General features: G+C 36.8%; 1 protein-coding gene across 8 annotated transcripts in view; it reads left to right on the forward strand.

Moving 5' to 3' along the window:
* Positions 1-12,993, forward strand: part of MAPK10 (mitogen-activated protein kinase 10) — a 445,883-nt gene that overhangs the window by 391,656 nt on the left and 41,234 nt on the right. For all 8 annotated transcript variants that reach the window (XM_050790476.1, XM_050790479.1, XM_050790481.1 and 5 more), the window contains one exon: positions 1,104-1,228. In XM_050790476.1, coding sequence (XP_050646433.1) covers positions 1,104-1,228 — 125 coding nt within the window. The remainder of the gene's footprint in view (positions 1-1,103; positions 1,229-12,993) is intronic.

Below are 12,993 nucleotides of genomic sequence, written 5' to 3' on the forward strand. Positions count from 1 at the left end.
GCTATCACCATATAATTTTATAACTGTTACTGCCCACAACCATAAAATTAATTATGATAGCATTTACATAATATAGAGTTTTTCATTAGTGTCTGGTGTAGCATTAGACTGGCTTCAGTCTTTAGCTGCTGGATTTCGTCAAGTCATGACTTCCATTTATTTAATTCCATTGATTAAAAATACCTGATGATTACAGAATGTTAAAATAAAATTCAGTAATTGAATAGTTTTTTTTCTATCACATCAATTCTTTGGTTGTTTTTATGTATATAAGAAATTTGTGGCTGGGAGCAGTGGCTCATTCCTTTAATCCCAGCATTTTGGGAGGCTGAGGTGGGAGGATCCTTTGAGCCCAGAGCTCGAGATCAGCTTGGGCAATGTAGGGAGACCTTATCTTTACAAAAAATAAGAAAAAATAGCCGGGCATGGTGGTGCATGCCTGTAGTTCCAGTTACTCAGGAAGCTGAGATGGGAGGATCCTTTGAGCCCAGGAGTTACAGGCTGCAGTGAGCTGTGATCATTCCACTGCACTCCAGCCTGGCAACAGAGGGATATCCTGTCTCAAAAATACATAAACAAACAAACAAACAAACAAAAAGAAAAGGAAAAGAAATTTGTATGATACCAACTCTTAAGTCAATTTGTATGCTAAAATCCTGATAATTCCATTGTATGAATGAGAATATAAAGACACATGTGTTGATTAACTTCAAACAGCTGCCCAGACATTTGTTGAATATCATGCATTTGCACTCTGTGCTCTTTGTGCTGTTTATCCCATATTCATACAGGTTACCAAAGAAGATGATTTTGCTTACATAAACTCTCCAGGTTGATACATTTTACTTAGAAGTTTGAGTGAATAATTATATACTCAAAGTGTTATAACCCTTGGAGAGCCTCAGGCTTAGAGGCCTTAGGCTTAGAGACGCAAAGAAACAGGTGTAAAATGCATTTTCTTTTCCATCACATCAAAGGATTTACCTGATGTTTGGAAGGAAGATACTATCCCATACTTTATTTTCTTAATTTCCTCTCTGTCCAACAAATTTCCTTACTGAAATCAAAATCTTACTAGTTGTTTCTCTCATTTATTGTTTCAGCCAGCCAAGCCAGGGACTTGTTGTCAAAGATGCTAGTGATTGACCCAGCAAAAAGAATATCAGTGGACGACGCCTTACAGCATCCCTACATCAACGTCTGGTATGACCCAGCTGAAGTGGAGGCGGTAAGATAGGCTGCCTTTACTTTACTTCCACAAACAAATCATAGCTCATAGCAAAACACTGAGTAGAACTAGAAGCCAAAAGAATGCACAATGGATTTTTATAATTTCTAAGTCCAACGTCTGTTATCTGCCCCTCTAAAAGCTATTTTCTTCAACATATGTTTTAAATACTTTTCAGGACTTACTAGAAGAGGGTATGATTTAGTCCAACAAGCCTTAGGGGTCCATGACACACTACCATTTGTTTCTGTTAAATTGCCAACACTTGTGGTTCTTCTTGTGTATTTGACTGCCAGCCTCTTCTAATGCAAACTTAGTGGTAGGAAATAACAGAGGACAAGTTGCTTAGCTTGTATTTGTTTTGAAGATACCTGCCACTAGTAAAATGTGATACTTAAGACTATTTCAATTAGAAAGCTTTTATAAGACCATTGGTGGCTTTGTGAAACCTTGCGTGAACTAGATAAACTAGAAGTGGGTATTTCAGTAAGTAGATTACTTCAGGTTGATCAGTATGATGTATCTCCGTGTCTTATACCCAGACATGGAAAATCTTCTCAGAAGTGTAACTATTTTAAAATTATTTTTCAAGCATTTAATATCTTCTATTCAACCTCTTTCTTTCATCTTTACCTCTCCTTTCCTCTGTATGGATCCAGGCAGGGCAAGGGGGGCTTGCTGTTGCCCATGTGTGTTCTATAGGCCTCCTGATGAGAATTTCCTTTCTGTACCACCTTTAAATGTTCCTATCAGCCATGTTACCTTCTCCCATAAACATGAGGAACTTCTCAACTTCTTAGAGTACCTGTGCTAAATAATCTCATTTTCTTTTACATAATACCTTCAAATCCATTTGTTTGAATTTGTTCTTAATCTTTCATTTGAAATGCTGTTTGTTTCCCCCAAGGTATTCCTGAGGATATTTTCACTTTCCTTCAGTTTTCTTTCCTCTGCTTCACCATGTGTTTTTCCACATCAGAGGTGCTAGATTCAAACACATAATTCTCATTTCTTCATTCTTCACTAGAGAAGATATGAAAGATGGCAGTGAGGACTAGGTAGAATTGAACCTTACAGACACAATATTCAACAGGTCCTTTTCATAATGTAACCCAATCTTTAAGCATTTACAAACTTCGGGGAAAACACTTACGTGGTTAATGAGTCTCCCAAGTGTGGAAACCGAGGTGTAACCATCATGTACTACATTTTTTTTTTTTTTTTTTTTTTGAGACCGAGTCTCGCTCTGTCGCCCAGGCTGGAGTGCTGTGGCGCTATCTCGGCTCACTGCAAGCTCCACCTTCCGGGTTCACGCCATTCTCCTGCCTCAGCCTCCCGAGTAGCTGGGACTACAGGCGCCCACCACCTCGCCCGGCTTTTTTGTATTTTTAGTAGAGACGGGGTTTCACCGTGTTAGCCAGGATGATCTCGATCTCCTGACCTTGTGATCCGCCCGCCTCGGCCTCCCAGAGTGCTGGGATTATAGGCGAGAGCCACCGCGCCCGGCTACATTTTTTTTTTAAAGATCTGCTCTCTTAATTAGTTTTACAATGATGTTGAAATTTCGTTTTGCCTCAAGTTAATTTTTAGTCATTTTATTTGATTCGTAAGAAATAAAATCCCTACAATTAAATATTTCTGAGTTTAATTATAATGTTCTAAAAATTAATATATATTCTTACAACCAAAATATAGAACCTCCTCCAGTCTCTCACACTTGGGAAATACTTGCAAAGATGTTCTTGGGGTAGAATGAAGTAATGAAGTAAGTGAGAGAAAGTATGATGTATATGTATATGAAAATTAAGTATAAAAATTTTATCTCTGATGAAATTAAAGAAAGTATTTTAGGTTATGTTGATAAAAATTTTACATAAATATATGTATTATCTGAAATTGTTTCTCCTCATTTATTTTGAGGCATATTAACTTATGCCTCATTATGTGGCATATTTATTCATATTTATTTTTTCTTACACCTAACTTAATGTGTATACTCTTTTTTTTATGGGTTGTGGCCTAGAGTTTAATTAGAGTCATAAAGTCTGCATTTGTAATTCACTTGTAATTATGTTGCCTATAAAAGAGATAGTTGCTTGGAATCTATAACAACATTTTACTGAATAGTATCAATTTGTTTTAAATTTTAACTTTTTATTAAAACATTCTTTGTAGAATGAAAAGATAAAATTTAAGATACTAAAATAGTTGGAGCCTTTTTCTTAACTACTTTGACATTGACATGCTGGGGCATGGATAGCAACAAGGCGGGATGTATGAATTTTAGGGGAAGGATCTGATAGAGCCTGCGGGTCCAGGAAAAGAAGTCAGTTAATACACAGAACAAGCAAGTATTTGACATCTAGACTGGGATCACTGATTTTACAAGGGCAAACATGTCTTACATCTTGACATGTTGTAGTGAAGAGATGGGAATCCTGATCCTAGGGCAAGAACAATTTATTACTTTATGAAGTGCATTACAGTGGTCACAACTAAGAGGAGACACATCCTGAAGGTGCTAGAATCCCTAGTCAGCTATGCTTTCTGCAGTGTCCTTAGAATTCACATCTCTGTTACACATGTTGCATATGAACATGTGTTTAAAATAAGATGACCTTTCTCTATGGACACGTGGCAAAGCTATAATAGAGTGACATATCTTCTGCCAAGGATGACAAGACTGTTTTGCAAAATATACCCCTGTATGTCTTTATAATCCAAATAAATGGAAGAATCAAATAATTGGAATTTTTATTCTGATCAAAGAGCTTTCAAGTAACTCTCATGCTGGTAGGGAGGGAAGGAAATTCAAAGATGAGAGAGAAGAAAAATAAGTTTCATTGGATGGAAATAATGGCAAGTGGACAGGGGATAAAGAACAAACTGTGATAAGGTGATGTTTAGAGGAAAAGTGGAAAGAGTATAGATATGCTATGTGTACGAAGCTATTAGTTATACTACGAGCTATCTTATCATGTTTCCAAAACTACCAAAGTACAAAAATCAAAAGAGAAGAGCATATGAATGAATGTTGTCATAATTCTAAAAGGTGAAATTAGTCATGCACACATGAGTTTGAAAATTTTAAAAATTGGATGCTAAGCTGGAGTAATTCATCTATGTAGTAATAGTACATAAATATTTTGAAATAACTGCTCAAATTATTAGGAAGTTCTTATTCAAATAATGTTTAGAGTAAAAAAGTGTGGTTTCAAAGTAGAACACACAAGTCACATATAATGTCAATGCTTTTGCATGAAACAAGTAGAAGGTGCTCTAACTATGGTTAGGTATTCATCAAGAGGGCAAATATATTATACACAAATGTACTTGGTTGAGTTATTTGCATCTCAATAGGTATGAAAGATGAGTTAGGTTTAAATTTCTGTTCTGCCCATTACTAATATGCTTTAATCAAGTTTCTTAACCTTTCTGCAATTCAGTTTTCTAAACTAAGAAAGTTCTCCCTTCTTATCATATGTACAGCATAGCATTCTGAGATTTTGAAGAGTTAATGTGCATGAAGTGCTTAGCAAGTGCTTGGCAGTCAGTAAGAATCATATAAATTATTCTTACCCTTATAATACTTATAATTACTATCACTATTATGACTTTTACATGCATAGCTTTACTACCTTTTGATATTTGAAAAAGATATATGCGTCTGGTGAAAAAGACCAGCTGGCCAAGAAATTGCAGAAATATTCCACAACCTTTCTTTTTCGAATAATGGTGATGATGATCTAGTTCCCACATGATTTTAGGTCCATTTTTTTCTTTTTCTTTTGTTTAATGTATACCTACCTCTTCTTTGCCAGGTTGAAGAGAATCTAATGTCATTAGTTTAAACCAAAATAAAGACACATTATAGAGTCCACAGATCCTGATTATCATTATCTTTACTTTGGGAAAAGTAGATTTTTGGGATTGTTTGGGGGAACTCGGTTTAATATCTTCCTTGTGCCCTGTTGGAAGAAAACACAATGTTTATGAAGCTTTGTTGCCTTATCTCTTATCAGATTATTGAGTTTAGGCACCCTGCTAGGATCCAGTGGTGGCTTCACCTCTGAGAGTGGGGCTACAGAGAACCCTTAGGGAGCATCTGGGTGAACTCCAAGCTAAGTAAGAGTTGATTAACTATTTCTCAGGGCACAGAAGAAGGGGATTTATGAGGAACATAAGCTGTAACTATTTTTAAAAAGAGTTTTATTTCTGCCAGAAATTTCAGAGCACTTCAAGAAAGCTCCTGAGTGCAACAGCCTTACAAAAGGCTCCATTTCGTAGTTCTTGTTCCTTGCAAGGGCATAGGGAGAGGGAGCAGGAGAGGGAGATGTGAGTTCAGCCAAAACCAAATACATCAAAACTCAAATAAATCATTATGAAGAAGCTTAATACAAACATATGGAGTCAGAGAACACTTCATGATTCCTCAATTCTTGACTAAAAGGAAGGAGCTAGACTTGAAACCATCCCCTAAGATGGGACAGGCACTGGAGCTAAGCTTCATGGCCAGTGGTGATCAACCAGATAGACCATTGTGTTGAAGGCTCTGTTTCAGAGAGAACAGTTCTTAATGGCTGAAACCTTACCCTGGGAATCAGGGCAGAGAGGCAGGTAGAGCTGCTTGGGCCACTGGCATTTTGAAATTCTTTTCTCTAGTAGGTGAACCTGGGGTACTTGAGAATCCAGAGGACAGCTGGCAGGAAACATAGGACTTTCTGTGTGGCAGCCAAATGAAAGTTCCAGAAGAGAATGCTGTAAATGAGGCCTGGAAATGGTACTCCAGCTATAATGGAGACCACAGAAAGAGTGGACATGTTTTGTTTGGAAGTCTAAGGACACACGACATCCTCAACTAGACTAAGAGAAAAGATATAATTAATTCAACCAGTTTGGCTGGAAGATGATTTGGTAAACAGGACCAGTGCTGAGCTTGCTTGTTATTTTTTACCTAACTCAAGATTAATTTGGGAATTGGGACAGGGTTGGGTGGGAATTTAATCTACCGATACAGATCCTGAATTAAACAACCTGATCTTCAGATTCCCAGTGAGAGTATAACCTGGGAAACAGAGTAACACTTACATGTATTAGTGCTGAAGTTCAATTAAAATAAACACTTAAGAAACATGAACCCAGAATAGTCAACACTATTACACATTTACTGTTTGCTTATAATGTAAAGTGATTAAGAGGGTCTTAAATGCTTAATTGATATTATTATTTACTAGTTCACTACTTTAGGGATTATGTTATTTTTGCCTACAGTGAAAGAATTTATAGAAACAAGTTAACTTGGCTATATTAAGCTATTTTATTACAAGACAATCATAGATTTCATGCCCTGTGAGCAGAGTTACTATCTGACATGATTTTATCCATCTTCTTGTCTGCCATTATATCTTACTGGATATTACCAAAGAGGATGCATGCAAGGGATGACCAACCATGCAGGAAATATAGATTATTTTTAATCTTCTTGTGACACAAACATGTAAACTTTGATATTGCTTATGCCTATTAGCCTAACATCTATTCAAGGTAAATCTGAAGTGGGAATTTAGAGATCATTATAGAGTGGTTTTGTCCTGCAGTTCAGCAAACATCAGCATTCAGAGTAGCAACTTTCCAACTTTGAGCAGTTATAGGACCAACAACCATGATGAGGTGAATAGAACAGAGCTAGATGGGATTGGAAAAAAGAGAGAAGGGAATCAGAAGCCTGTGGTCAAAGTAGAACAGGTTCCATAGCTTGATCTGGGCATTCCAGAGAGAGAGCTGATGCAGATATGTAGGCCAGGCAGTCAAGACCAGCTGGGCAGTCAGGAGAGACTTGTGGTCTAAGATCAGAGAGCTAAGTAGATGAAACCCTAAGGGGCGTTTAAAGGTGTCAAAGATAAGGATGTTCTCATATTGCAATGCAGAAGTCAAAAGCAGACACTCTTGGACCAACACAGAGATAAGCAAAAATGGGAAGCCACTACCAACCTGAGGGCTAGGGGGTGGTTTACTGGAACCCAGGTAGTAATGGCCTGTCCAGCGGGAGCTAGAGTCACAGACACAGATAAGATACAGCTGCTTCTGGAGAAAAGGATGGGGAGAAATGGCCTAGATTATCCCCTCTGTCTCCTGGTGGTATCTCCCTCCTGTTGGCTGAGACCAGACTGAAGGCAGCTGACAGACAAACCTGGGAAATATGGCCTAATAGAGTCCAGTCCCCTGAGAAAAAGAGCAACTAAAGAAAGGGGGAGGACAGCATCTGTGGGCCAATGTGTCCAGGGCTGGCACTTACCAGGTCATTCTTTCCTTATTCACAATTCTGAAATCCCTAAGTAAAACAGAAGTAACCAGGGAACGGAGCACAATTCCTCTGGAGAGAAGAAAAGTTTAGATGTTAGAAGAGGTGCTCAGGGACCTCCCCTCGCAAAGTGAAGTAAGCAGCCCCCTAATAACTATCTAATTTCTTGAAGTATTTCATGATTTCTTGCCAAGAAATCACAGGTACTATACCAACCTGATAGTCTTGGCAGAAGAGTATTTCTCATTAGGGTTTCCACTGAACGTGTGCACTTCCTTCCTTTTATATGTTGATGTCACTCTTTCAATTGTTGGTTGTAGGGCTACAGTCTTGTTGAGACAATGTTGGACCACATGTACATGAGGGGAGCGAAAGGATTCAGCCATCTGTTTTCTTTTAGGTTGCTATAAATCTACTCTTTTGCTGCCATAGGAACGACCTTTATCACTAGGAAAGACCTTGTCACTTTCTTCTCACTCACCTCTTTTTTATTTCTTCCTTTTTTGTCTCTTCTTCACTTCTTACCCTCTTCTCTTTTTTATCCAACAGAGTTATTCACATAAGCTTTGACTATTTGTTAACAGTTTAGTATTTATTCACTTATTCTATAAATATTGACTGAGCCCACACTTTGTGTTCCACACTGACGTAGATGATGGTGATTCAGCATTGAATTTTTAAATAAACAATGAAAAAAACAACAGGTCCCTGCCTTTATTGTTCTTGGTAGGTTTCCAATAGTTAATAGCAATTTTTATTGAATGGGAATCTTTGATAACTTATCATCTCCTGAAGAAACAAAATCAACTCCTCCAAATATGAGTTGTCTACCTTACTTGATTATTTAACTTGTTTAGTGTATGATTTCCTGACTGTAGAATCTGAAATCCTATGTCCCTTGAAATGTTAATCAGTTATAACTAAATTGCAGTGAGAATCTGCTGATATTCAACCAGATGTGCATCAACTGCTTTGAATCATAATTAACAAGTTATGCTTATCTACTTTTAGCTATGATTTTTAAACTATTATTTGACTGAATATAAAACAATATCCTGCTGGGCGCGGTGGCTCACGCCTGTAATCCCAGCACTTTGGGAGGCCAAGGCGGGCAGATCAGTTGAGATCAGGAGTCTGAGCCTTGCTAACATGGTGAAACCCTGTCTCTACTCAAAATATAAAAATTAGCCGCCTGTAGTGCCAGCTACTGGGAAGGCTGAGGCAGGGGAATCTCTTGAACCCAGGAGATGGAGGTTGCGGTGAGCTGAGATCGCAGCACTGCACTCCAGCCTGGGAAACAGAGTGAGACCGTCTTAAAATGAATGAATAAACAAACAAACAAACAAACAAACAAAAAAGTCCTGACCAAGCTGACCAAGTTTGGTAACCCAAATGCATAGATTATTACTGAAAACCAAAGAATCCTAAAGTTGCTACACTAAACATAAAAGTGTACAATCTTTAAACTATGAATTAAATCTTTCTATTTACTATAGCAACTAAATAAAAATATTTAATTTGTAGTTTAAAGATTTACATATAAATGTATTGACCATCTGAAGCCTTCAAACATAGTTCACATGATTGAAGATTATGGGAAGGAGTTATTCTCATTCCTTATTACCACTGACTTTTAATTCTCTCAAATACGTTTTCACTGTAAAAGCTAATATCATTTGATTATGAATATCCTGTGTTACTTGCTCTATTAAATCTACTCCATGAATGAGTTCTCGTTTGCATTGTTTCTACCTTTATTAACTGTAGTTTAGCCAGTTGTCTTTTACTGAATTCTCTTGAATCCATAACAAATTCCTGAAACAACATGGTGAAGAATAGGCTTATAAATATATTTGATTATAACTAGAAGCAATATACTTTGCTAGACTCAGTATATATAAACTTAGGAATGATAAAGAAAATTATGAGCTACAATGAATATGAATTTGATGCATCTAATGTTCAAATAGTTCATCAGTAGATATCTACTGTTTGGAGATAAACCATTGAATAAAATATACGTAAGTTTGCTTCAAATATTTTATAATCCTTTTATTAAATTGGTTAGTCTGAGTGTAGCACTGTGAGTTAAACCTGAATTATCTGGAAGAGATGATTTAAAGGAGTTATAAATGCAAACAGCTCTCTGTACAGACTGTATCTCCCATTGGGAGGAAAGGGGCTTAAAGTCTTTGTGAGTCACATCTTCCTTTGATGAGTGATACCAAAAGGTTAGGGCATGTCCTCAAGACAATTTCTGAATAACTAATCCATCTGAAATTCTGAAACTACTGTTTTTGTTTCCTGATTTTCCCCACAGGATACCTTCATGTACTTAAAATAGTTAATAGGCATTATTTTTGTTTGCTGTCCTTTGGTTTGCCTGAGAAGAAAGTCTGTTTGCAAGTGAAGTTTATTATATAAAATTTAATAGCAACTCTCAAGTGGCAGAAAATACCTATCAAATATTTCAATAAGCATAAAGTGCAACACTTGAGTTACTTAAGGATTTTTTGGTAGAAATTTGAAAATTTTTATTAAGAAGGAAAATCTCCATTTCACTAAAATAATAAGAAAACTTTTTAAAAAAAATTTCACGGGTAGAAAAAGCCTCTGTTGCTTTTTATTAATAGAAAAGATCCACAGTGCCTATCACGCTGAATATGACCTTGGATTTCACTACTAGTTTATTTCTTGATGCTATAGATGTGCGTGCACTTTTAGTAAGTTTCCCCATTTTTACTTCTTTAGATTTTTTGGAACATGCTTATTACTTTGGATTTCAATTTGGAAAGCTTATAAACAAAACATATTACTATACTTGATAAGGCACATCCATTGAGTTTTCTCAGGAAAGATCTCTTTGGAAGTTTTCATAAAGGGCTTATTCTCAAAAAGATTTCTCAGGTTATTTCTAGCATTTTAGGAATATCAAACAAAAATTTTATCTAAGTTCCCCTAAATATTTTCACAAGTAAGACAAACTATATCCTAGAATGAGGAAAAGAATAATTAACAATGTGAGTAATTTCAAGTATCTGAAATGTTTAGCATGTTAGTGATTTTATTTCCATAATATGTTATAGTATTTGTTGTATATTTTAAATTTGACAATCAGTCCAAGTATTTCCCAAGTGCCTATCACCAGTTTGGTCTATAATCTGTGTGCAGGTCACTGGTGACCTTTTGTTTCCTGGAAATAGAAAGACAAAGAGGTAACTGAGTGATGTTGTACTGTGAGACATCATGATTCTCTTTTCTCCATTCTAAAATTGCCATCATTTAAATTCTGTTTTTCAGACCAACTGTCCTTATGAATTCTTTTAAATATGATTTGTTCTACTCACATGGAGTTAATAAACTGGCTGAATTCCTCCCTCAGCTGTTCTCTCCATCTGTTCTGACACAAGGACTACCTCTTTGAGTCTTAGGATTTCTTATTATTATTGCAGCATGTGTCATGCTGTGAAAAAGCTAGTGTGACCCATGGCACGCTTAATTTGAGAAATAGTTTAGTACCATCTATCTGTCATAGAAGACTCTTTCAGTGTGGAGTTGAACTCTAAGTAGGTTTGTTAGACTCAGAATGTATATAAATTTAGAAATGAGGAGGAAGAAACATGAGCTACAATGGATATGAATTTGATGCACTCTAATTATGTGCTTAATTATAGAAAGAGCAATTCATATTTTGTGGTTTTCATTTGCTTGGTGAAAGTTAAATCAATGTCTCTAATTCCATTTGTGGAATTCTAAATTTCCATCTGTTCATGCTGATGTATTCTTTCAGCAGCAAAATATGAGCAATTTACTAATTGCCTTCCAGAGAAAATATAGCTTCATTAGATTTTGCTTGCCCAGTGCCTCAGCTGCTTAACGTGACGATATCGTTTGAATTGCCTTCGGATTGTTTTGATGCCATGTATTATGTTGGTGGGAGCTTGTCAAAATGTTTGTTGTAGATAGAGTTAGCCACCTGCTTTTAGGAACCCCACTCCCTATATGACTTATAATAGAAATATGTATTTCACTGAAACACTAATTCATTTGTCTCTAATTTTAGCAAATTCTATTACTGAAGAGAAAGGTTCATCTTAATTTTATTTTATTTTTTATTTTATTTTATTTTTTGAGACGGAGTCTCGCTGTGTCGCCCAGGCTGGAGTGCAGTGGCCGGATCTCAGCTCACTGCAAGCTCCGCCTCCTGGGTTTACACCATCCTCCTGCCTCAGCCTCCCGAGTAGCTGGGACTACAGGTGCCCGCCACCTCGCCCGGCTAGTTTTTTGTATTTTTTAGTAGAGACGGGGTTTCACCGTGTTAGCCAGGATGGTCTCGAACTCCTGACCTCGTGATCCGCCCGTCTCGGCCTCCCAAAGTGCTGGGATTACAGGCTTGAGCCACCGCGCCCGGCCCATCTTAATTTTAATTCATTGGGCTATTCAGAATCCACTGAATCCAAGATTCTCAGGTGTGAAAAGCTGGAATGGTTGAAATATTCATTCTCAGGAGAGACATGTTTTTGTTGTCTAGTAGAATACATGCTTTGGTTTTTGTTTTCATGTTTTATCTTGAGCACTTTAGACCATGAGTGCTATTGCTATTAATCTTTTGAAGGGATCATTGAGAGAGAATACTTTATAAAAAGGGGGAAGGGAACAGAAATTCTTTTTCTAGAACATCCCACACCTGTTGCTCTCCGAAAGGCTGAGTTATGGCTAATGTATTCTGTCAGGTTCTTCCAAATACTTGATTTTATTTCTTCTCTCCTAGGTGATGTCTGAGATATTGTGAGATCCACCTATTTATCTCAAGGTGGTGGGCGTTTGTGAGAGTGTATTTTATTTTTGTAATATGTTTCATCCTGGAAAAAAGAGGTTATCCAATGTGTCATCTGCCTAGGATGTAATCCATAAACTGTGGGAGAAAAAAGTATATTTTTTCTTTTTTAGCGTTCCCTCTACGAGATAAGCAAAGAAGTCAGGGTGGGAACTTATGAGATGTTCTGTCAACTATAATTTACCAAATTTTATAGTAAGAGGAAGAATAAAAAAGAGAAAAGAATAGGAGTAGGTCAGAACAGAGAATCTCTGTCAGACAGCTTTGCCTCAAGATAAGTAGAGGCTACAAAACTGGTGTATCTCTAGGAAACATAACTTTGGTAATTTGCATTCCTGCCTTGTTTGCCTACCTGTAATGTTGTTAAAACAATCAAACTGGACTTGAAATTTTTGTCAGTCATCAAAGAATCTCCTCTTAACCACTGTGTATATATGTTCAAGGACAGCTCTAAGGCACTCCTACCCATCCTCATATCATTGTGTTTTCAGTAAAGAACTTTTATCAGTAAAGAAAATGGTATGCTCTGCAGAGGTAATATTGTTTTCTGCAAGGCCTGGATACTAATTATGATACATCAACTCTGTAATTTAAGGGTCACATCAGTTCTGTACCCAGCAGAATTAT

Source organism: Macaca thibetana, chromosome 5 (genome assembly GCF_024542745.1).
Source record: "Macaca thibetana thibetana isolate TM-01 chromosome 5, ASM2454274v1, whole genome shotgun sequence".
In the NCBI taxonomy this organism is placed as follows: domain Eukaryota; kingdom Metazoa; phylum Chordata; class Mammalia; order Primates; family Cercopithecidae; genus Macaca; species Macaca thibetana.